This window comes from Lontra canadensis, unplaced genomic scaffold, assembly GCF_010015895.1.
Source record: "Lontra canadensis isolate GAN:19392208 unplaced genomic scaffold, GSC_riverotter_1.0 scaffold92, whole genome shotgun sequence".
Classification (NCBI taxonomy): Eukaryota; Metazoa; Chordata; class Mammalia; order Carnivora; family Mustelidae; genus Lontra; species Lontra canadensis.
The window spans coordinates 5770956-5797500 of NW_022631086.1; the positions used below are offsets into that span (position 1 = coordinate 5770956).

At 41.8% G+C, this 26545-nt stretch overlaps 1 protein-coding gene across 7 annotated transcripts in view; it reads left to right on the forward strand.

Moving 5' to 3' along the window:
• Nucleotides 1-26545, forward strand: part of ARID1B (AT-rich interaction domain 1B) — a 429044-nt gene that overhangs the window by 39059 nt on the left and 363440 nt on the right. For all 7 annotated transcript variants that reach the window (XM_032836429.1, XM_032836425.1, XM_032836428.1 and 4 more), the window contains exon 2: nucleotides 11421-11615. In XM_032836429.1, coding sequence (XP_032692320.1) covers nucleotides 11421-11615 — 195 coding nt within the window. The remainder of the gene's footprint in view (nucleotides 1-11420; nucleotides 11616-26545) is intronic.

Here is a 26545-nt window from a genome sequence, read left to right on the forward strand (position 1 = left end):
TGTTGGTCACCATGGCAATCGCCTGGGCAGTAACTTCTCGTTTGTCTTTCGGTGCCACTCTGACATGTCCTTGGACTTGTTTATCCGTGCAGTTCACATACCAAACATCTTCAGAATGGCTGTGTTCTTTTTGTTTTTGTTTTTGTTTTTGTTTTAAAGATTTTATTTATTTATTTGACAGAGATCACAAGTAGGCAGAGAGGCAGGCAGAGAGAGAAAGCAGGCTCCCTGCCAGGACCCCAGGATCATGACCTGAGCTGAAGGCAGAGGCTTTAACCCACCAAGCCACCCAGGCACCCCCAGAATGGCTGTGTTTGTGAGGGAGGTATTAACTTCCCTCGAAAGGTGAGAAAATAGGCTTAGAGCGCTGGAATAATTTACCCAACACTTCATGGCTAGTCGGCAGTAGGAGAGGAATATGAACCCCGGTCTACCTGGGATAAAACTTTATGCTTTTCCCTTGTAGTAGACACAGCAAGTCGGTTTCTGCTTGCTTGCAAAATCTGATAATTACTCGTGGCTTCCTGCCACTGTACAGGGTGAAAGATTCTGAGGCTTACTGGACTGCAGGAAAATGAATTCTAGGATTGATGAGCAGCGTCTGTCTTCTGTACGTGAGTGGAGGGGTGGAGAGTATCCGTGCCTCATAGTGATTATTCTGGAGTTCACTTTCACACAATAATGACAGTAATAAAATCTATCCCTATTAAAAGCCTGTTATGGGCCAAGGACTTAACTCTAGTATCTGCAATTCTGTAACAGCGCTGTAGCGATGGTGGTAGTGTTCTTGGTGTTCAGATGAGTAACATCTCTCTGCATGTCAGCTCTCTGACATGCAGAGAGATCCTTCAGCATCACAGCTAAAAGGGACGAGGTTGAAATTTGACATATTCCCACAAAAACTTCCTTTCTGATTTAAATCTGTATTTATATGGGAAATATACCATATTATTTCTCTTTCTTAAATAAGCCTGCTACTCAGTTGTCAGAAGTGACACATGGATATGAATGATAGTGCATACTTAGAGATGTAAATTTTAGAAATAGTTAAAGCCATGGTAATAGCTCTACAGTTTTTTTTTTTTTTGGATAGTGAGAAATAAGAAATCCAGGGAAAATAGAAATATATACCATTACTATTTTGATATTCCCTTTAGATCTAATCTACACTTGAAATAAAAAAATATATATACACTTTGGTTTATTCATAAAGTTATTACATTTGCTAAATTAAATTTAAGAGTATGTTTCAGTCAGACAGTAATTTACACATTGAATTGACTTAATAAGTTGCTGTGCTTGGGGGATTAGGCAAATAATAGGTTTTGCCAGTTTATAAAAATCCACCCCAAACTGGGGAACTGAGTATTTTCTTGGCTTATTCTGCGGTATCTGGATGATAGCTATAAATGGGTTTAATATTTGTCTTTTCACTTCTTCATTCCTATTCCTGTGGGACAGTCTAGCTGGGAAGACAGACTTTTATCAAATAGTCACACAAATAAATGTTCTTGTAGGCTTTACTGGGTGCCATGAAGGAAAGGCACAGTGTTTTCTGAGGGGATCCTGCCTCACTCTGTCCAGGGAGGGTTTCTCTGAGGACAGCGTGCTGGCGCTGGGTTCCGCAGGAGCATGGGGCTCCTTGTACATGGAGGGAACGGCGTAGTTGAAAGTCCGTTTGTGGGAAAGTATGTGGTTTTTCCAGAGCCCCATAGAGGCCAGTATGGTCGGAGGGGGCAGATTTCCTTTTGGCAGCGGTGGTGGGTCCAGCTGACTGGATGGATTTGGTGAGGGATGGCTGTGATGGGAGAGGAAGGAGTCAGAACACATCCCTGGATTCCAACTTGTACATCTGGGTGGGGTGTCTTCCACTGAGATCAGAAGCACGTGGGGAGTATCCCACGCATCCAGGCAGGAATATTGTGTGGCGGTTGGGTAGAGAGCTCTGGGGCTCAGGGAAGCAGCCAAGGGAGACACATCTGGGAGCCGCAGGCATGAGGAGGTAATGGAAGCTGTGGCTTAGATGAACTTGTAAAACGTGAAGCTTTGTCTGCAGTTACGGCTGATTCTTTCCTCTTGTACCTATTGACTATCGAGAAGCCTGCTTTCCAATTAGAGTCCTATTGTGTAACTGGCCACGTGGTGTTGAGCATGTCATTGCTTTTTCTGTTCAACGAATGTTAATGATGCCAGGCATTGTGCAAAGTGCTAGGTACACAAAGATGAAGAAAACAAAATTTTTACCTTCAATTAACAGTATGCTGGGAGACAAGAAAATAAATAAATTATTGAGTGATTTCCTTCTGACTTCAGTTTGCTAATTTGTTAAGAGGAAAAGAAAAAGATTTAGGAAGCTCTTACTGTGTGATAAATCCTGTGGTACCTCATTTGATCCCTTAACAACGAAAGAGGTGAACACCACTGTACTCTATTAGACGTGAGCCAAAGTTACGCAGCTAGTAGGTTGCACAGGCAGAATTCACACTCAGGTTTGTCTGACTCTGAACTCCCTCCCTTTCCCTTACACCTGTATTGCCAGAATTCTAAGTGTTTTATCTAAACCATGGACTGTTTATTTTATATGAAAAAGATGGGGGAATTTGAAGCAGGGAAGAGGTAGTCCCCCACGGTGGATGTTTTTGCTTGCATAGTAAGCAAATCGGCAGAGTGCTTTGATCAGTGGGAAGGATTTTCCCAATTTCTCTTGCTCCAAGAATGCTGATGCCTGGATCTGTGTCAGTCTCTATGAATGGCACTAGTGGTTAGCCGAAGGCGCTGTCCCCTTCCTTGACCTCTTCAATATTTTTGTCAGTGACATGGGCAAAGACATAAATGAAATGGTATGCCGATTTAATTGGTGTTTGAAGTCAAGGTGGGAGATACAGTGAATATGTTAGATGTCAGGGTAGAATGGTGACCAGAAATAGGCAAAATGAAAATAAGCAGAGATACAGACCAACTTCTGCCACTAGAGTCAATGCCCAACCGAATCATGGGAGGGGGGAAGTGGGGTTTCATTGCAGCTCCTGGGATGGATCAGGAGTGTGACGGGGCTGCGGGACAAGTATGCAGATCCAAGGCTGCATGAGTACCAATGTAAGCTTTGTGGAAGAGGAGCAAGTTCCGCCGCATAAGATTTTTTTGTGTTAGGGGTACTAAGAATCGGCGTATTTTGCTCAGAGAAAGGAAATAGATACGGCTGTCGTCAGATATTCTGCAGAAGAACCTAAGTGAAACTTTTCAAATGGATGTAAATTTCAAGGAACAGACAGACTTCTGTTATGTAGAAGGAAGGAATTCATAACCTTTCATGGTTGTAGACACTTAGGGGATTCGTGTATACATCAGCTGTGAACCAATGAGGTTCTTTTCTGTGCTAAGATTTGTCGTCTCATTGCTGAATCCTTTATCCAGAGAATCTTAGGAATTGTGATCAAATGGAAATGTATTAAAGTGCTTTGGAAATGCATGGTAGATACTGGTTATTATTTGATAATGTAGGTCAGGAGGGTTTTCGGATGGGTTTCTAGAGGACATTTCATTGACCCCTGATACTCACTATATGTTGATTTTGGATGTATATCCATGATGGATGCATTTTATAAAGTATGTCTAAGAGTTCAGAATCACAGCTTCTGAATGTTTTTTATTGGTAGTTTATGGAAGTCACTCCATGCATATGTAATAACATATTAATATTTTATGGCTAATCTTAATTCTGAAAAATGAAAATCAATGGTATTTTAACTTTAGAATATAGTTAGGAAAAAATATTGTGTCTTCTACTTCTGTCCTGTTTAAGTATAATATATATGTGCCAAGCTTCTTTATTTAAAATTCTATATCAAGGGGTGCCTGGGTGACTCAGTCGATTAAGCATCTGCCTTCTGTTCAGATCATGATCCCAAGGACCTGGGATTGAGTCCTCTGTCAGGCTCCCTGCTCAGAAGGGAGTCAGCTTCTCCCTCCGCCCCTCCACCCCTCCGTCTGCTCTTGTTCTCTCTCTCTCTCAAATAAATAAAATCTTTTAAAAAATAAAATTACGCATCAAAACATGTTTCTTTCCGATAAAAACTGCACAAATAAAAATTGCCTACAATCCCATTTTTACAATTTTTTTCCTTATCCCCTTGCCCTCCCTCTTCAAATTTCATTCTGTGATTCCACAAATATATATGTTCTATTTAACTTGCCGTAATGAAACCCAAACCAAAAGTATTGACAGGGTCATATTTCCAAGCCAGTAGATGAATATTTTGGTCCTTCACTGCCCCTCCTCCCTCACTGCAGGTGGCATCCTGGTTAGAGGGCACCATGGTTCTTAGGACCAGCAACCAAACAGCCTTTTCCGCCATGACCCATGGCTTAGAATTCTACTTCTTGATCCTTCCCCTACCATTGTAGAGTATAACAGCTATTCCTGTATTGACAGAAGGAGTGCTGATACTCAGATTTGAAGTTTGGATCTTCAGAAAGAAGTAGTGTCTTGTCATTAGGACAAGTAAGAACACGGTGGGTTTAGATGCTGGGTTACACTTTCTCCTGCCTTGGTTTCCTGGTGGACAGGGTTGCATGCTATAGTGCAGGGGACCGAGGGCCTGAGTCAGGAAACTTGTGTTCCATTCTTGGCTCTGCACGAGTGCTGCAGCCCTGGGCAAGTCCCCACACTCCCAGCCTTCAGTATGTCATCTGGGATGACAGTGTTTCCTTGGTAATTGGGTTCTGTGGTAGTGGTGACAGTGGTAACTGAGAATCTTGGTATTTTCTGGCTTGAAGAAGAATATGAAATGAAGGAAAAGCCTTTAGTGCCTTGCTCCTCTGTTTTTGATTTAAACTGATTTTAATGTCATTAGAAGAACTTGGCCAAGGTTGTTGCATCGTATATTATTAGCTTTACTTGTGTCTTCTTCATTTATGTACAGAATCGATACAGAAATTGGTCAGTGATTTTTACTTTTTATTTTTGAGAATATTTTACTTGATGTGATCAGTCATCATTCCCGTGGAGTTACTGAGTCAGCACAATCTAAGTCATCTGTGCTGTGTGCTAAGTGAGACATAAGGACGTGCAAAGCGTAGACGTTGCCATTTTCCACTACTTGGGAGATAAGAAATAACACATGAAAAACGACAAACTAGTACATGAGTTCAATAACAATACAAGGCAAGTGAGGAGTCTGTTATAAGCAGGCCAGGAGAGATTCTTGGGGTAGGTCCCATAGATGGTATTTCTGCGGGGGTGGTGAAGGCGGAAGCTCTGCTGTCCTTGAACCAGGACTTGAGCGAGCTTGGGTTCAGACCAGAGGGGAGAGCAGGAGTGCTGTCAGAAGGAGGACCAGCAGCTGTCCCCTGCTCGTGCATGCTGTGAATGGGGTGTGGGTGCGGGGATGGGAGAGAACGAGCATGGGACAGCTGTGCCCCATCCACCCCCGCACTACAGAAAACCATAGTAATGTTTGCAGCATGCCTGGGAAAAAATGGGCATTTTTGAGTTCTATTTAGACATTATCACAGAAGAGTAAACATAGATGGCTTCACGATATGACGGCCACTCTGTACAGGTCGCTGTGCTGGCTCTGATCCTTATCAGCCTGATTTTCACATAGTTGTAATTCATGCACATGGCTCTTAAACATTTGGCATTGTTTTGTGTGTACTTTTCCATGTCTCTGGCCCACTCTGCTCATGTGTTACAGCTTGTTCACATATTCTGTGATTGTTGAAGAGTTGGGTTGTTCTAGTTTTCTTCTTTGAACAATTGGTAAGGAGCTCTGAAGCCTGTTACAGTTCTTACTAATTTGATTTTCACATTCCTTGTGAGTTAGGTATTATTTCTTCCATTTAGTGACTGAGAAGACTAATAAGCAACCTATTCAGGGTCACACAGCGGGGGTAAGTGATGAGGTGAGGGTGTGGGCCCACCGTGCAGCCAGGCCCACACGTTCTTCACTGGACCATGCCGTCTCCCATCAGTATTAGGAATCGCATAGCCACAGGCAGATTGGGATAAATCACACTCCTGCCCCATTGGAGAGAGTGGATGAGAGTTGGAACAACGTATAGTTTTTAAAGCTTTTGTTTAAAGCTCATTGTCGTGTTATCTCTCAGAGTGAAGTAGTGATGAAAAGCCGACTAGTAGGTATAAAATCCACTAGCGCAAACACTCATTTTCTCAAATTGGGTTTCATTATTTTTGTCATTTTATAGGTAATGGTGTATTACCTCAAAGTTCTCTTTAGCTGCTGGTATGATAGAATATTCTCCCAAATAGTGGTCCAAAATGGGAAGAGTTTCTCTGAGCTCTTATTTAATCCAGACATATAGATATGATTATAAATCCAGAAAATGCAATAGTTCTTTCAGTGGGTTTTGCAATGCCTTTCTTTGATTTGTGGTCTCAGGAATTGGGCTGAAAAAATGGTGAAATACTGTATTCAGAAATAAACTACTAATAAACTATATCCTTACCTTGATATTTAGTAGTAAATACAGTTACATCGATATCTTTATTATAAATGCATATGTAGGCGTACTCTGGAAGAGTGGTAATGAAGGAATAAGCATAAGAAGCATCAAGTCTGTCTAAGGTTGGTTGCCTTGGTGGCTCAGGTGCTAAAGCATCCGAGTCTTGATCTTGGCTCTGGTCTTGATCTCAGCTCTGGTCTTGATCTCAGGGTCATGAGTTTGAGCCCTACATTCCTGGCTCCACACCCAGAGTGGAGCCTACTTTAAAAAAAAAAAGTCTATCCAAAGTATACTGAAAGTATATAAGCTGTTGTTTAATTTGGATCATCTTTTAAAAGGGTTGTTGGAGGGGTGTCTGCCTTTGGCTCAGGTCGTAGTCCCAGTCCTGGGGTCCAGCCCTTTGTCCAGCTCCCAGCTCACCTGGGGGTCTGCTCCTCCCTCTGCCTGCTACCCCTCCCTCTGCTCATGTTCTCGCTCTCTCTCTCTCTCTCATATAAATAGATTTCTTTTAAAAAAAAAAAAAAAGTGTTGTTGCGTTCTGAGGCCAGCCTTTGATAAACCTCTTTTACCTAAAATACAGCTTAACTGTGCCGCCTCAGTTGTCTGGAATTTATATTCAAGTATACATTTAAAAAATACACATTGTTCTCCTTATTTCATCTTCCTGGGAATGGAAAACCTTCTGAGGATTTGGGAGGAGGTAGGTAGCCGTGGCAGCTTCCCAAAAGGAAATCTAGGAAAGCATGTGTGCGTACATGTGCGTGTGTGGTGTCCCGACTCACATATACATGTACACACAAAAGTTTCTTTGAACAAGGGAGGAGTTGCAAGAGAGTCTTACCAAGAAATAAAATTGCACGAGACACTGAGTAACTAAACGTACACAACTGTGCTGAGCGCTTTAAAAATGGGTGCTCCGTACTGCAGCCTTCCTAGCACCCAGCTTGTTCTATAGAATTGACGTGCAGATGACAGCGCTTATGCAGTGGCCCCCAGGGAGGACAAGCATGTCTGTTTAGAGTACTTGAGGACTGTTTTCATGGGGACAGTGTCTCTGAGACAGTGTAAATTTTATGTAAGAGTGAAGATGATGGGACTTTCGAATAGATCAACCGAGGGATAGCTGAGAAACACACAAAATCGTTTTGGGTTAGAAGTGAATGTGAGAAGAGACTTGGCTTTTAGGTTTTTTGGGTTAGACTTAGATTTGCTTTGGCCTTTGGTTTCTCTAAAGAGGTAATAGCGAGAAGCTGGGGTTGAGATCCTGCCCTTGTACATATTTAATGTTAAAAATAGCAAGAGCACACAGGATGAATTTGGGGTGAGGATGAGTATTTAACACAAGGCCATAAAGAGAGGTTAAAATTAAATAATTTGTACTGTATAAGTATCTGTTTTCATATCTGAAGTCTCACTGAAAGGGATTAGATGCATTTTGAGAGGTACAGATGATTTGCATATTTCATGGTTTTGATTTTCAGAACTCTCAGGGTTAGGCTAACATTTTTGACATGGGTGCAAATTAACTGAATTTTAAGTATGACTGTGAGAGGTTATGGCAATGATGAGACAGATAGGAAACAATTTTAGTCACCGGTAAGATGAATTTGCTGCACCGTTATCTATGGCATTAAAATACAGACATTCCAATCATTTTTTCCATTTTAAATTTCTGCTTCAATTAAGCCAGTTTTGGTGGTACACTATTTGAAGTAAATCAGTAGACCTTTCCTATGTCCTGGCTAATCCAGATTGAATGTGAAGATAGGGCTACCTCAGAACTCCATATTCAGAATGTAGCTTGAGATCTGATTTACTCAGCCTCTCTGTTGACCATTCATTCATTCGGCGGATTCTGAGATCACCAGTTAAGCCTTGATTTTCATACTTCTGTAGCAAGTTTTATTTTATCTTTTGAAAGAAAGTGGGGAAAATAATTACATTTTGCTTTTGTAAGGCATATGTTCTAATTTAAATCACTCTGGCAAAACCTTAATTCTTAATACTTGATTTTCGTTTTATGACACTCTATCAACATACATGTTTGTGTGTTGAATTGTGAGGTTAGCCCAGGTTGTATAACATCAGTATCATCATTGTGAGTACAAGATTTCCCTGACTGGTGAAAGTAACACATCTGAAATTCCATGAAATAGTGAATTTTGAGCAGAACTGTTGGGCCTACACATACTTTCATTCAGGTGAGATGGAGTTCCTGGCAAATTCCTCAGAATCCCTCAGAGCTGAGTTTATCTTTTGGAAGGCTTTGGTAAAGCCCATTGCAGACCCATGAAGATGCTCCCTCCTCACAGTACCTTGTGTGTCCTGTTAGGATGTCTGCTGTGTGCCTTTTTTTTTTTTTTTTTAAGATTTTATTTATTTATTTGGCAGACAAAGATCACAAGTAGACAGAGAGGCAGGTAGAGAGAGAGGAGGAAGCAGGCTCCCCGCCAAGCAGAGAGCCCAATGCGGGGCTTGATCCCAGGACCCTGAGATCATGGCAGAGCCTTTAACCCACTGAGCCACCCAGGTGCCCCTGCTGTGTGCCTTCTAATCTTTTTTCAGTCTGTCTCCTTCAGCGAATTGGTCATTTCTCCAGTACTGGCTGTTCATTTTTCTTCAGTGCCTGGCACACTGGCACACTGCACATACCAGCCTTGGGCTGGGTATCAGTGGGAGGAAAGACCACCAGTTCTTGTAGCTTCCCCAGCTTGGGTTTTCGGTCTGTGCTCCTGGCTCACGTCTCCCCTCCCATTCATGTCTTAACGTTCCTTACCTTTTGACTACTGCTCTCACCTCTGATGAGGCCTTCCTTGCCAAACCCAGTAATTCCCTTCTAGTCATCGAGAAAAGCTTTCACCCTCACCTCTTGGACACCTACCTGGCTGGCATTTGGCACACCTAATTTGTTGCCACGCACGACTCCCTTCTTTTCCATGATTCTATACCCTCTAGAATCTCTGTTTTCTGACTGTTCTTTTGGCTTCCTTGTGGGCTTCTCCTTTCCCTTCTCCCTAAAATGGTGATATTCTTTACAATTTTGTCCTCTACCCATTGCTCTTGTTTCATATATTCTTCCTAGATGAAGTTCTTTAGTTTTTATATTATCCAGTATTTGGTGAACATTTTATTTTGTGCCAGGTGTACTATTTGACTTAATGTCCTGGAGATACATGAGTGAGTGATTAATTATCCAGTATTTGGTGAACATTTTATTTTGTGCCAGGTGTACTATTTGACTTATGTCCTGGAGATACAGGAGTGAGTAAAACAGAAGAATCACTGCCTTTCCAGGAGCATGTATCCTCTGTTTGCTGACTTTTCCCTATTTATCATTCTAGGTCAACCCTTATTCCCCAAACTATAAACACATTGGGTCCCTTCCTTCTAGATGTTTTTGGCTGGATTTCCTATAGGAACCTCAGATTTCCTATGTAGAACTCTGAAGTCTCTCTGGCATGTGGGGGAGAGGGTAGAGCTGCTGCTTTCTCAGCATATCTGACTCAGTTGGTGTCTTACCATCCGTTGAGCCACCATTGACTGTCTTCTTCTGTCACTTGCTCAGTCTCTAAGTCGTGTTGCATTTCCACCATTACTTGCATCTGGGCTGGCTTTCTCCCACCCCTGCCGCCTGTTCAGAACCTCAGCTCCCCTTCCTGCAGCAGCCCGCCCTGCCTCCAGGCCACTGCTGGAGAACAGGCTTTCCGAAAGCTGGATCCCACTGTAGCTCTCTGTTAAAAGCACCCAGTGGTTCACCCCGAGATGCAATCTGAAGCCTTTAAGATGGGGTGCAGGGCTCACCCGCGTGCTGGTTCTGCCTGCTTCAGCTCCTTCTCTGCAGATTCCTCCGTCCTATGGATCTGAACTATCTATGTCCCCTCATACCCTCCTACACAGCTCACCTCCCTTGAGCCTCTCTGCTTTACGCTGCTGCTCTGTGCCACTCTATGCCCACCTTGAGCCTGGCGCTTCCTCACTCGTTCTGCTAATTTTTAAGCCTTCTAATATATTACATAGAATCTGGCATACAGTAGGGATCAATATATGGTTTTGGAAGGAAGGAAGGAGGGATCTGTTGGATGAATGCTGCAGGCTTTTGTAGCACCGCGGGGAGGGACTTCCCCCACCTCCGCTTTGCTCCTTTGAAACACCCAGGGCAAGAAAGTCCCAGCGGAGGCTCTAGTTCTGGCTCTCCTGAATGGCCTTGGCCCTGGGGCCCATGGGCTGACTCACCAAACCCAAAATAAAACTCAGAGTCTAGTTTGGAACTGGTTATGTTTGGTAAGATACTGACATGGGGAAGGTGGATTGTGACTCAGAGTCTGGGTGCCTATTCATACGCAGTAGTGAGCTTTGAAAATTTTTACCCTAGACATTCTATATTATCAGAAATCCTCCCTTTCACTTTCTAATGTGCACTCAGATACATTAATGTTTGATCAGGAGTTGCAGACTCAGGTCCACATTAAAGTAGTTGTTCTAAGAATACTTTGAAGTCAAAAAGCGTTGCTAACCACTCAGTACACTTTGTCTTGATTACTAGTTAGCTGAAAGTAGCTGGGTGAGATTAACTATCATGCTCATTTCTTATATATGTATTAGAATTTTAGATGTTTTCTCTCTGCAAACTCTTTCCTACTCTTGTTTACATAGGATCCCTCATAATTGTTAAAACCTTCCTAAAAGTAAACAGTAAATGTCCTGTATCTATCTAGGCTTTGTTCCTAACCGTTCTTCTTTTGCCAGCTTATTATTATTTTTTTTTAATTAAATAATTGACTGATAGCATACTAATTTCAGGTGTTACAACATAATGATTTGATATTTGTATGTATTATGTATTTTTAGTATTGTCAAAAGTAAGGATAGTTTTTTTTTAATGTATATGATAGTATAATAAAATTTCTGCCTTTGTAATAAAAAATAACTTAATCTGTGTCTTTATTTCTTCCCAGGGCAGCCCAATGGATCCCATGGTGATGAAGAGACCTCAGTTGTACGGGATGGGCAGTAACCCTCATTCTCAGCCTCAGCAGAGCAGCCCTTACCCAGGAGGCTCCTACGGTCCCCCAGGCCCACAGCGGTATCCAATCAGCATCCAGGGTCGGACCCCCGGGGCCATGGGAGGAATGCAGTACCCACAGCAGCAGGTTTGTGCTGGTTAGAACCCCACCCCCCTTCAATTTGGTGACGTTTTGTCTTTATTGCTTACAGTCTGCCTAAGATTGGTACTGAGAGAATTTGGGGCATTTCACTGATTTTCTTTTCTCTTTTCGTAGTTTCTTCAAGTAACTACACATCCAGTTTCCTTTTCTTTCAAAGAAGGAAAAGTGATGGGGCCCCTGGGTGGCTCAGTTGGTTAAGCTCCGCTCAGGTCTTGATCTCAGGACTGTGACTGCTACCAGAGTTGGGCTCCATGCTGGGCAGGGAGTCTGCTTAAAAAGGAGTGGGGTGGGGACTGGGGAGGGTGGTGTACCTGGGTGGCTCAGTCCATTAAACATTGGGCTCTGGATTTCTGCTCGGGTCATGATCTCAGGGTCATGAGATGGAGCCCTACTCTGCCTGGGGTCCCAGTGGGGAGCCTACTTAGGATTCTCTCTCCCTGTCCCTCTGTCGTCCCCTGCCCACCCTTGCATGTACGTGTGCACGTGCTTTCTCTTTAAAAAAGAAAAAAGAAAAGAAAAGAAAAAAAAAGGAAAAGTGAGCTTCTTAGAAAAAAGTGGACGAAAATTCCTGTTTGGTAGAGGGCTGCTACTGTGTTACTGGCTATTAAAGGATAGGCAGTGTCAACATTTTGCGCCGAGTTATATAGATCTAAACCTCCGAAGTGAACTAGGCTTGCTAACATTTCTGATGCCAGACTGGCAGATTTTGAACTGTGAATAGACTTCGTCCGGTGAAGTTTTAATTATTTAAAGAATAAATAATCATGAAAATGGCATCGACTTTGAGAGAAGTTTTTTATTCTCCCAAAAAGTTATTTTGCATTTATTTCTTAACATATTAATTTCATGGAGAGCATTTGGTGTATATCTATTTTCTTAGATTTGGATGGGTTTTGTGTTTTTACTTAAAAAAGAGTTTTCTTCCTTTTAAAGACCCAGTATTTTTCTCCTTTTTCTCTAGAATCGAATAGTTGGAGTCACCTTAAATGACCGTCTACCTTCTACCTATAGTAAACCTGGTCTCTTGGATACTGGAGAGTAGATCCTTGTTATGTTGGCCTGAGGAAGCATGAAATTAGGAAAAGACTAAATTAGATTGAGACTCGTTAGGGTGTTGAGTCACTAGAAACACCAGAAAGCCTTACTTGTAAATCCCCACACCATGACTGCCCCTGGGGGGGCATTGGGCTGGTGCTGGGTGCGTGTTACTCCCTCTAGATAGGTTTTTCCATAACGTTGCCAGGAACCTGTTCCAGGGTCTCATATACTTCCTCACTGGGAAATCTTCCTTGTGTTTGACCAAAAATCATCTGTGGGGGGAAACCACTGAATCCGACTTTTGTTCTCTCTCAAGTGGATGTGGAGAATGATTCATTCTTACACGCTCCAGAGCTGTGTTCATGAAGTCGCATCTGAGCCTTTTCCTTTAAGACTGAATGTTGTTTTTCCTCTTTATCTTTTGTCCCTCCTTGGGTGATAGTTTTATTTTAAGGTAGTTGTAGGGAAAGCTAGAAGTAGCTCAGCCTTTGCATCCTAGCTGTTGGTTCCTTAAACAGCTCTTGTTACTGTCAATAGTTCTTACTCTCCTTTATTAAATTGGCTGTCCAGAATTCTCTCAGTCACTTGCACACTTAATTGCTCTCTTAATTTTTTTCAACATGATTCCTTTTTTACAGCAATATTTTGCTGCCTAGAGTAAAACATCTTTAGCTGAGGTTACCAATTGTAAGGGGGGAATAATTTGTAGATGATTGAAAAGTAAGATGTGATTCTCTCTTCCTTCTTCTAGTCTTAATCTAATTTGCACTTAGTTGAGGGGAAGAAGGCCCAGGCAGCTGGCTGCCAAAATCCGAATTCTCCTCTGTAGCTGATTTCCTTTGGGAGCTGATGGTTCTGTATGATAGCCTGGCCACAGGAAGAGAGAGAGGCCGCAGAGAAGAAGTAGCAGGACTAGTGGAAAGAAGCAGATGCTAACCACGCCTTGTTTTTCTGCATCTTCTTTTTTTCCTGTTTTCCTGATTTTAGATTTGAAAGTCATTTCAAACGGTGGTGTTCATGGCAAGCTACCAGATGCTCCTTTATCTTTTTCTGTGATGAGTTCAAATCTTATTATAAGGTTTCCACATTGGCATAGTTTGCAATCCCAAAGTAGAAATCCAACAAATGGAAAGTGTGTGTAGAGAATGATTTACTGGATGGTCCAGTCAGTTAAGCATCTGACTTTGGCTTGGGTTATGGTAGTTATGATCTCAGGGTTCTGGGATCAAGCCCCAGGTCAAGTTCCGTGCTCCATACAGAATCTGCTTGAGGATTCTCTCTCTCCATCTTCCTCTGGCCCTCTCCCTGCTTGTGCACATGCATGCTCTCTCTCTCTCAAATAAATAAAGTCTTTAGTTAAAAGATGTTTTTTTCTTTGAAGATGTTTTAAATTTATCTGTTTGACAGAGAGATAGCTAGAGAGGGAACCGCAAGCAGTGGAAGAGGGAACCGCAAGCAGTGGAAGAGGGAAAGGGAGAAGCAGGCTTCTCACAGAGCAGGGAGCCCGCCACAGGGCTTGATCCCAGGACCCTGGGATTATGACCTGAGTCAAAGGCACATGCTTACCGACTGAGCCACCCACGTGCCCGAAAATAAAACTTATTATTATTTTTTTTTAAGAAAAGGAATGATTACTTAGGAATATTTTTTTCATTATTTTCTTCCCCACATGTATGAGGGTAAAAGTAGAGGACATAAACAAATGCATACGGTAGCCTTAATTTTCTTTGGTTCTTGTGGCTCTTTCATAGTTTTGAAATCCAGTAACTCTTGGATTTATTTGAAGGGACAAAATGATGAAGATAACTCACCCAAGTATTTCAGCAAATTTTTAATTAAGATTTTAGATTAGGTATTTTACTGCTAACCAGAAGAAATGTCTAATTCTAATTAAGGACAGATCTTTCTGATAATGAAAGGAAAATAGTGTATCTGGCAAGAAACCGAATGCTATGGCAATAAAATGTCAACCTTTCATATTGAGTTCATCATAATCGAGGGTTCTAAGGAATCTGTATTGCCTTTTCACCCATTCATTTAGTTATAATATAGTCTTAAAATATAGTATCTTGCTTTGATACCTAAAAGGCTGAAAGTAGCTGCGAATACATTTTTGAATGTAACAATTTAAAGGGGACCCAGATTATACTTTATAATACGAAGTTCATGTGATTAGTTAGGTGAAGGCTAATCAATAGCCTTGAAATTGAAACAGAAAATAGTTAAGAAGGTTTTGGGTAAAGGTGATTAGGGCACATTTACTTCATTAGGTTTAGCCTGTGCTTTTTTGGTGAGGAATTCTCAGTGAGTTGCTTTGTTTGTAAATTTGGGGTAATTATGCATTTATCCACACAAAGGGTCCTGGCACGGTGATTGGCTACTGGTCCTATGTGTTTTCTCCAAGTATTAATGTAATAGGCTGAGCATATCTGTAATCATGGCTGCTAATGCTTCTCAGGGAAAAACTTTAAAGATAATGATGACATTGAGTTTTTATTGAGTGGACATCACCACCTGGGCATGACTTCGCTTTGGATAGCCTCCAGAGCTTTCTGTGTTTGGTTTGTGAACCTCTAATGAGCTGAATCCGGTTCGTTTAATATTGCTCATATATTTCTGCAAAGGATTAAAATGTAGGAATTCAAGTTTGTAAATTGAGTTGCCCACTTACCAGCCGAGTGGTAAGTTGTCTTTGGCTCAGGGGTCACAGTTTGATTCCTGGCTAGCATTCCACTCCTGTGATGGGAATTTTAAATGAGCATTCTGGTAGAACTGCCATGCTTATGTGAGATTTAACATGGATAGTATCATTGCTTGCTTTTTGTTTCTGAGAGGAGGAAGTGGCCACTGAGTGTTTGATTTTACTGTTAACCTGCTGATTCTTGACTGGTATGGTGATAATTTTATTTTTGAAATATACGCACGACTGGATCTTCAGGTATGACATGATAATAGTGCATCATTTTGGTATTTATTAACTGGAACTGGAATTGTGGTCTTTCATGTGCCGATTCTCCCACATCATCAGGCTAAACAGATCAGTTTTGCATAGCGCTCTAAAAACTAGTCTGTTTGAGTTTTTTTTGAGCTGAGAGGGGAAATGAATTTTCTCTGTGGAGAATGTTCTGCCTCCAGGCTCCTGGAATGCAACCTGGAGATGGTTAACAGAAGTATACTGGTTGATTCCATCTAATACAGAGCTACACAGAGGAAGTATAACCTTTAAGGTTACTCGACTCGGACCCTGAGTTTTCCAGATTTTTAAAAAACGTAGACACTAAGGTACCCTTTGCTGGATCGGGGATGTGGGTGAGCAAATGTTTTGTTTTACTTCTCTCGTCCTTTGTGATCATAAATGTATACATAGGCCTGTGCTGAGTTGCTTTAAAAAATTATTTTCATATGAAACAAACAGCACCCAGGGGAAAAAGGCTATAGAAGCAAAGGTATATTTATTTGTGTCAAGCACATTTCAATTATCGCATGTAGTATGAGATTTTTTCCGAGTTATCAAGGGTTAGTGGGTTGATATTTTAACTGTCCTTACCTTGCTGCATAAGTTTGCATAATCTAATGCCTGTTGGCATTATAAAGCCAAGGAAAGGGGAAGAGGGCAAAGTGAGAGATTTAAGTTTATGAGTGTTTTTAGAATGGAAAAACTTGACTTTTTAGTTTTTACAAACACATCTGTATTGCAGAGACATTTACAACAATAAGAACATGCTATAACAGTAAGAATATAATCATTGTTTTGAAAGATGTTCTAGCAAAATTAAATAGAAATTAGTTATTTTTGTTGAGGTGGTCCATCCGAACTTAACACTTAAAACCCCAATGGAAGTTTTGAAAAAGACTTTAGAAATCAATAGGTATCCTCATTTGTGTCTTTATCTTCTGCACCCTTTGGATATGTCTATTTTTGCTGTGTGTTTCTTGAGTAAAATATTTATTTCAGAACATAAGCATTTTATTTGGTACCATCTTAACAGCCAAAACACTTCTTCCAATGCAAATGTTTATTTTGGCGGCAGATGCTTCTAAAAGGAGACAAACAGGACGATTGTTTGGCTAAAATAAATGTTTTCTTTGGGGTTACTGAGGCAGCCAAGCAAGTTCTAGGATTCCCACCTGTGTTACTTTATATGGTCAATCTATTCTGGTAAAAAGTGTTTACTTTTAAAAATACAGTTAAAATTATGTCTTGATACAGTTTGAACAATGGCTCTGAAAAGTCATGATGAATGGGGAGGGGGGAGGATTGGTTAAAGACTTAATAATTCCAGAGTTTGGGGTTATGAAATGTTTGGACTCAGGCTCTGAATCCTAAGTGTGAATTCAATAATCAAGGCTTAATTTTGGTTTTGCCTAAGAAGACCTTAGGCTTCCTATTTTTTTTTTTTTGTATTTTACTTTTTTTTTTTTTTATAATTTTATTTTTTATAAACATATATATATATATATTTTTTTTTCCCCCAGGGGTACAGGTCTGTGAATCTCCACGTTTACAAACTTCATAGCACTCACCATAGCACATACCCTACCCAATGTCCATAACCCCCCCCAACCCCCTAGGCTTCCTATTTTTAAGGAGCATAATGGGATGTGACAGGATGAGAAAGGAAGGCTTGACTTCATGGGGAAGGATGGGTGCCTAGTGTCCGTTTTAAGTTTTTGATAGTTTATGTTCACCCAAAGACATACCCACACCGGTGTGTGCACACGCTTGCTTGCACAGGCTTGTATAAAACAGAACATTTGTGTGACAGTGGTATCTTAGTGTAACAAAATCTATCTGTATATGCATATTAAATACATTAGGCATGTATTCTATGTGTGCAGAGATATACGTATGTATATAAATGAACAAATACATGAATAAAATGAAGATAAACATTTTGGGCAGTAAAATAATGACTGCTGAGAGATTTCTTTTACTGTGGTGTTTGCAGCATTTTTAAATAGGCATGTTCTGTACTAAGGGACTTGGAGCCAAGCTGCTTTGCTTGTACACCTGAAATGTTTGGAGTCCTTTCAGCGGATCGCAGATTTGTATAAATAATGGTCTTTTGTTGGCCACATTTTGTCTTGATTTCCTCAGTTGTTCTTCATCAGTGAACATGAAGGTATTTAAGGTTTACCAACAAAATACGTTTACACCTCCTATTTCTGCTTCCAAGTAGATAGCAGATGCTACTATCTTTGATGCCAAAGTTCCCTGTAGATGGAGTTTTGTACCAAGAGAATATTGTTGAAAAGATTTGTAGATATGATAATTTTTATTTGCTCCTTAAAATGTAAATTTCTGGAATACTTAACTGGTTTTATTTACTTTTTATATTGTAGTTGAATTGAAGCATATTTTGAAGGATTCAGTGTGACATTCTTAGTAAAGGAGGATTCGAAGAGATCACATTTCAAGTTAAATAGAAATTTTTATATCATTAGCCTTTTTCCTAAAAATGAGCAAAGACCAGGTTTCATCCTTGAAATTTTAGTGAGAAAATGTGAGATGATTTCTCTTGTAGTTTGGGTAGCTGCTTTTACATTAGAAAGTTTATACTATGTGTGTTTTTATCTGAACATCTACATTGTTTTAGATAGTCTAAAGATTATATGTGGTGTACAGTGCCTGTTCTCTGCTTGTAGTTTATACTGTTTTGTCACTCACATATGAGTTCTATGTATTTTACATTCATGGACTTTCAACTAAAATATCTCTTGAGCTTTTCTAGTATGTTTTTGTTTTTGAGATGTAAATCTTAAGCATATGTTTTAGGGAGTATTAGAATAGCTTGAGTATATTTTAAATAAATTTGGTTTATTTGCTTTTCCAAATAAAGAAACATTAAATGTGGTATTTATGTTAAAATTTAAACAATTCAAGTTAAGCTCATGGGTGATACCAGTAAAACCAACCAACCACATTATTTCAGTGCTCCCTGAAACACAACCAATCCCAGAAATAGCTAAACGACAACAAAAATCCCAGAAGACAAATGGACAGTTACAGTGACTAAAGTGGCATATTTTAGGCCAGTAGTTCTCAAGCTTGCTGAATGTTAGAATCTCCTAGGTTGCTTTAAACACTCCAGGTTTGGATGCTCATATCAAGGACATCCGAATGTTAAGGTCCCCTTCTGTCTCTTTCTGAGCTCCACTGGTGACACCCCCATGCAGCCAGCATTGACAAGCAGGTGTGGGAGACACATGGTAGGTAAGGACCCCAGAGCCGGTTTTGGGCCAGCAGCATTGCCATCCTTCAGGGGAGCTTGTCCTCAGGCCCTGCCCAGTGAGTCAGGAGCTTAGCACTACCCCGAAGGGATGAAATGTGCCCAGAATCAGAAGGTGGGACAGTGCAGTTCTCGCTGATTAATGCTTGTAGTCTGTGTGGGATGTTTGATAAATCAGGACCTCACCCTGCTCATCTACCAAATGAGGGGCTTGGACTACAGGATCTCCCAGCTTGGATGCGCCTTTTAAAATAATAGTTGTTTAATGTTTTTTCATTTTAGTTTTAAGTTTTAGAGTCTTACGACTTCAAATACCATCTTCTGAAATTTATGGCTTGACACTTGATGGGTTGTAGTAATATCACTACGAACACATTCTTTAAAACGTTTTCCAGAGGGGAAAGAACTCTTTCTTCCTCAAAGATGGGCAGATTTGTTACAATCAGTGCGACCAGTTATTTACTTTTAATTTCCTTTTTTTTTTTTTTTTAAAGATTTTATTTTTTTTTTTGAGAGTAAGCACAGAGAGCAAGCTCAAGTGGAGGTGGGGGCTAGGGGCAGAGGGAGAGAGAGAAGCAGCTTCTCCGAGGAGTAGGGAGCCCGACAGGGATTGACCTGAGCTCGAGGCAGTTAGCCACCTGGGCCACCCAGGTACCCCTAATTTTATTATTTTTAAAGTGACAGTTTCTCAGATAACTTCATTCTTCTGAATACCTGTTGTATGCTGGGTATGTAGAATGTTGTCTATCCTTTTTAATATGTAGAAAATCATAATGTTGAGATGCTAACTTTATTTGGAGTCAGAAAAGGAAGCAAAGAGAGACCCAATAATTACTTACTCAGTTAATAGATGACTAGTTTCTAAGTAGTTCTGAAAATAAGTATGTACTTTACAACATTAGGATAAACTATGTACAGTGAATTCTGAGTAGAAATAAGGACTTTTAAGACTTATCTTCTGTGCTTTAACTTTCACTCCTCTGTAACTCCCATGACGATGGATTTGATGACTGTATTTTTATCTCTTAAAACAGGTTTTTTTCTGGCCACCTGGGTGGCTTGATCAGTTAAGTGTTGGCCTTCAGCTCAGGTTGTGATCTCAGGGTCCTGGGATGGAGCCCCACATTGGGCTCCCTGCTCAATGGGGGGTCTGCTTCTCCCTCTTCCCCACTCATGTATGCTTGTGCTCCCTCTCTTTCCCTCAAATAAATAAAACTGTTTTTAAAAAAAGTTTTTTTTTCAAGGGCAAAATAAGTTTTTTTCTTTCATGTTAGTAGCCAAAAGTGAAATTCTTTTTGTTCAAAAGTTCTTTATAACAGTTTGATTATTTTTCTACACAACATATTTACAAAGGCCATTTTTACTTTTCACTTTGGAGAATAACATTAAAAATTAAATCAGTAGTTGCGAATGAAATTAGGAAAAACAAAACAAAACAAAACCAAACACTTTAGCCGAGAAGGAGAAGAGAAAGAAGATGGGTGAGAGCATGAGGGGAAGAAGGGAAACCAAGGCAACAAATAGGAAAAAAGCGGCAGCCTTGCTTCTCGAAGAGTCGCTGTGCGGATGCCTCCCTGGCTCGGTACTTGCTCAGCCCGGCTTCCTAGGCCTCAGGAGGAACTCCCCATGTGCGATCAGGTGTTAGAAATTTCCTGAAAATTCTGGAGCTGATTCCTGAGTGTGGTTAGAGTGTATGTATAAAGCAAACATCCCTTGCCTCCTAACTTCGCCCCAAACCAAAACGTAGCAATGGTCTACGACAGCCAGTTACCCAGCTTCCTGTCTCCTGTGAAGAAGAAAACAGACTGTATCCCGAAGAAGTAACCAAACTAGTCTCTCTGTTGGTATTGATCATCAAGAAGGTACTTATTTCTTTTTTAACAACTACCGAGCAAACCAGTGGAATTGACTCTTCAGGGTTAGTCAAAGGCAAGGATCCAGGTCAATTTCTATAGACCATCCAACATTCAGAAACAAAAAGTGAGACTAATATAAATAGCAAAACCTGAGAGCATTGAATTAAAATGCAAAGGGATCATTGCTGAGATAATTAAATTTCACTTAATGGACCTGAGACTGAGAAAAACTAGCCCCACCTGGATAGTTGTAGACGGCCCCGAGGAGGGCTAGGGAGAAATGTCTGATGGGAAAGGAAGTCTAATCAGAGTTGCACCCCAGGAAAGACAGCTAAACAGGGACAGTTTCCCAGCATGGCCTGTAAGGATTACGTGTCCCTTCATAGTATCATTGTTACCATTGCTTGCAGGGAAAGCTGGGGTAAAGGGAAGTGTCACAGTACTTGTTGGCCAGTGGGCTGTATGACCGCAGAATACGTCTTTAAGAGACACAGCCGAAAAAGGAGACTTCCTTTCATTTAATTAGTATATTACCTTTAAATTTCCTAAGATTTTCTGATATCTCAGTAATCTATATATCTTAAGCATTTTACATCCTCAGAAGTTTTCCTCAGTGTTTTGGGCTTCAAAGAAAAGTAAGACTCTCCTTCTCTACTTCGTGCTTGTAAGTCCCGTGCCCTTTGTTAGAGGTCTTGGAGATGAGAAGATCTTATTCCCCAAGTAGCTGGCCAAATTTTGATACCTGGGAGAAGAGAAAAGACGAGAATTCCTTTTAAGTGCACTAGGCTTCAAGGGAGACACCTTCTCCATTGGTGTCTCTGACTGAGTTCTTTCCTGGTCTTCTTTGTTGTTGGTTTCAAACATCAAGGATGAAAGGAGTGATAACCTGGTGACGTCATTGGCCCTAAGTCTTCATGACATCAGGTCTGTCGCACCATCCTCTGAGTAATTTCCAGAACGATAGTTCAAAGCCAGTTTACCCCATTTATGCATGAGGTCACGAGGGTAGTAAAGTGCAGAGTGGAGAATGAGGCAGAGGGTTCCAGGAAGGACTCCACTGCCCGCCAGGGACTCAACCCCTGCTGCCCAGAGCCACGGAAGCTGGGACCGAAGCAGCATGCAGCGCGCTCGCTTCCAGGTAAACGGCAGCGGTGGTTGGTCCGACTGGCAGAACTGAAGCTTCCTCACCGCATCCTGGCTGCAAGGGAGGCCGTGAATTTGAGTTCTGGGTTCTTGGTTGTGGGAGGCAGAGTTGGTTGGGTCCTAAGTCTGTAGAGAACACAGAATTACTCCTGACAGTTCCAGAGTTGCCCGTGTGTAACAGGGTCCCTCCTCAGACAGTCTTCGTGTTTCAGTAGGTGGCGGCTCCATCCTGCTTGCCCGGGCCTGCACCTCACAGTCCTCCTCTTCTTCTCAAGCTTCCAGTCGGTTAGAGAATCCCATTGTTTCTCGGAATAGCTCAGCAACGGCGTCCTCTCACTACCTCGATGGCTCCCCCCGGGCTAAAGCCCCACACAGCAGCTCCCATCACCTCCGTGGACCCCTGACTTCTGCTGCCCCACGGTCGTTTCTTAGCAGGGCGACCAGAGTGGTCCTTTGAGATGGTGTAAGCAAACTGTGGCACTCCTCCGGTGACTCCTTGCTTCCCTCAGAGTCCTTGAGGCCCCCCTTCCTCCTCGTCCCTGTGCCCAGCCCTTCCTTCTGCCTGGAAGGCTCTCGGCCGGGTCTCTGTCGGGCTTGCCCTCTTCTTCTAAGTGTTTGTTAAATGTTTCTTTGACTTGCTCAGATGGACTTGAGTAAAACTGCACACCCCTCCGGTCCCGTGCCCTGTTCTCTTCCCTGCATGGCCCTTACCGCCTGAGGGGCGCTTGTTGGGTCACTGTTGCTCACATCGGGACACAAGCTGTAGACCGCAGGGACCTGGTTTGGCCCGGCTGTGGCCCCCCATCTAGGACAGTACCTGGCACTTCCCGGACATTTCCCAGCCAAGGAAGGGAAGAATCTGCAGAATTGGAGACTCTGGCCTGGGAACACTCTGGAGCCCGGTGCTGAAAGGTGCGAGTGCGTTTGGGTTGTATCTGGCACCGTGCTTGGCTGAGAGGGGCACTCGAGTTTCCACCGGGGCTTGCTCCGTTTCCGGCTGGACTGTTAGTGCCCAGCTCCTCGCTGAGCTGGTGGGAGACCCGCTGATGGCTCCTGGGCTGTCCCTTGACCCTGCTGTTAGAGTCCTGAGGAGTTTCTGGTACCTGAGAGGTCATTATTGCGCGGTGGTTCTCTGTTGTTGGTTCTCTGCCGTGCTAGAGGCCTGTGGTCTTCTCTCCGGTACTAATCCCCCGGAGTAAACTGGAGGCAGCTGCTACTTTGCGTCATGGCTGGTAATGTTCCTCTGAGTTCTCTTGCATGGAGCGCCATACTTAGTAGTAGGGGTAGGTGAGCAAAGATTTCTAGATCATAGCTGAATCAGATTTGGCCCAAGTGTGTTACAGGCTCAGATTTTTGTCCTTCCTAACGGTGGCCATTTGACAGTGCTTATGGAGGAAAAGCCCCCAGTGAGTTAGGATGCCCTTCATGGAAAACAGACATTTTTCCAGTAGGGATTTACTGCTGGAGGAAGAGAATTCCTGCACAGTGGAGGCCGTGCCGTGCCGTGCATGGCGGGAGTACAGAGGCTGTGAAAGGGACTTAAAGCCCTCGGTGGTAGTAGTTTACATCCAGGCTTATACAGGAATTCTGTAAAAGCCGGGGATTTGTGGGGGAAAAAACCTTCAGTGTGATGTTGCTGTTCTCCATAAGTGAAACTGATAAGTTGAACCCACTATTCTTAGCAGACGTGGTTTTCATGTGCTTTCTGGAGTGTGAGCACTTCTGACAAGCTTGGCTTTTAGAAGAAGGAGGTGCGTTATAGACGGAGATTTGGAACTGTTATCCTTTGCCTACACGGCGCTGTTGCTTGTTTCTAGAAGCAGAGGTTGTGGCCACACCCAGAATGCAAGTTACACCTAGGAGTAAAGAAATGCAATTTAGACCGAATTTTACAAAATTATCCCCTGTGTGCTTTATTTCAGTTGAGGGTGTATGATAGGTAAATAATTCACTTTTCAGGAAGCACAAGAATTTAGTGCCTCCCTACGTGTGTGACCTCAGTCACCTTTTCCTCCGCATTGTGATCATCACTGTCTTCCTGGGCTCGGTTTCTTATTTCTAAGATACGAGAGGTTATCACCAGATGCCCATAATGACAACAGTCACCGTACCAGGTGTCACCCGAGGTCCTTCCATGTGTGTGCCGAGCTTCTGTTTATCTCCACTTTCTGAATAATAATAAGAGCTAATATTTATTAAGGGCTTACTCTCTGGCTGTTTTACTTGCTTTACTTGGATTAACATAGTCCTCACAATGGCCCCCTGGGGCAGGTGTTCTAATCCTCAGTTTATAGATGAGGAAACTGGTCATTTGACGGTGGTTGTTCAAATTTATGTGCTCATTCGGTGGCGTAGCAAGAATTTCAGATCCTTAACACTTTTTAATGCTGGGCCCACGCCAGCATAAATTTTATGATTCTGGTAAAACTGGAGTGCTTCTCATCACTGAGAGTAGAATTTATTTGGATTTTTGCATGGTAAGACTGATTATAGTTAAGGTAGCCTACTTTTGACATTGAATGTTAGTTTACTTAGCTTTGTGACCTTTACCAGGTTGAAAATGGAATGTTACCTACGAGGTTTATCACACTTAGAGTTAGGAGTTTTTTTTAATTGAGGTTAAAATTAACATTTTAAAGTGTATGGTTCAGTGACATTTAGTACAATTCACAGTGCTGTGCAAGCACCATCTTTATCTAGTCCAGAACATCTCCTTCACCCCAGATGACACTCGGTCTGTATTAAAGACTCACTTTCTGTTTCCTCCTACACCCTAACCCCTGGCAACCACTAGTCTGCTTTTCTATGGATCTTCCTATTCTGGATATTTCATATAAATGGGATCCTATAATATGTGACCTCTTGTGTCTAGCTTGTTTAACTTAACATAATGTTTTCAGGGTTCATCTCTGTAGTAGCACATATCAGTGCTTCTTTCCCTGTTATGGCTGTAGATTGTTCCATTGTATTGATGCGGCATCTTTTGTGTCTCCATTTGTCTGGTGACGGACATGTGGGTTTCCACTTGTTAGCTGCTGTGGAAAGTGCTGTTATCAATGTTTATGTATAAGTCTGTATTTGAATACTGGTTTTAACTTCTTTCGGTTGTACACCTGGGAGTAGAATTGCTAGGTTGTGTGGTGATCCTATGCTTAACTCTTCAAGAAACTGCCCACCTGTTGAGGTGGTACCATTTTACATTAGAATCATAGGATTTTAACATTGGTCTGGTGTTTACCGAGACTGTCCTAAGTGCCAGGGCATCTTACTAAACCCTTTGCTTATATCACCTCCTATAATTCTTACCAAAGCTGTTAGGTGGGTCATGCTCCTTTGCCAGTGGGGAGACCAAGTGAGTGGGTAGCTTGCCTGGGGTCGTCGTGCAGCCTAAGACCATGCAGCCCAGTGCTTCTCAGCCTGGGCCACACATTCTGCTGATGTTAGGCAAGATAGTTTTGGGTAACATGTAGACGCAGGATTACACGACACCGAATCATAGAGTAAGAAAGTTAGTTTCTTAAGCATTTTGTCTTTCTTATAAATGGAAGTCTGCTTTGATACCATTCAGACACTTCATAGCCCCTCTTCCTGTATTTTCATTTTCTAAAGAACAAGCCTCAGTCTAAGAGCCTTGGGCAGGTGTCTGCATCCAGTTAGAATGTAATCATACTGTTTTGTCCTCATAGTCTATATTTTGTGATTATCTTCTATTTGTGTCAGGCAATCCTGGCTTTCTATTTATGGTCGTAAATTGAAAGTTTTCTTGAAAATGAAATTATTTGAATTAAAAAAGTGATTCACATCAAAGAAAAACTGCTCATGCTGTAAGTGGAGTTTACTCGCTTCCAGTTTAACCCAGCACATGTTTATTGAATGCGTACTAAGTGTTCTGTACTGTCCTTGCACCGGGGAATGTAAAGATGACAATAACCAAGTCTTTGCTTCCTGGACGCTCTGCAAAGAAAGGAGTTGAGCAGTATGTAGTGAGTTCAGGCATCGATGTCTACCTGGTGCTATGGCAACATGGAGGGACATTTTACTGGGGGCAGATAGGGACAGGGAGAGTGTTAGATTATACATGAGGATACAGACTGGTTCTCATCAAACCAGGTCCCTAATGAATTTTGAATATTGATCTTTTAGGTTCAGGTAAATATCATTATCTCATGCATCCATTTGATTTGCTATTATTTTTGTTTTACTGAATGAAGAGAATATTATTAAGGTCTTCAGTGGTTTGTTCACTTAATTGTCATGAGACATGTTTTGATATCTGTAGAGGAATTCAGTACACTCATGGAAAGACATGTATGTAGGTCTTTGGAAGGTAGTGTACTGAGTGCTGTAGGAAGACTTGGAGAACATGTTCTGGGAATAACTACAGCTGCATGCAATGAGTGACTAAGACGTGGATTTTGGAGTAGGCGTTTGCTGAGTTTGGGAGAGGAAAGTGAGGGTGGTGCTTTCCAGTTCAAATAGGGCTTAAAGGGGTCTTTATGAATTTTACAGAATTTTTCACGTTTTAAGTTTGCACAAGCATAGAATCTAACTTTTTTTCCTTCTTGCGCCTTCAGATTTTCCTTTCATCTTTGCCCATATTAGTGCTTTGATGGGTAAGTTCAGAAAGCAACAGGGTTCCTATTTGAAG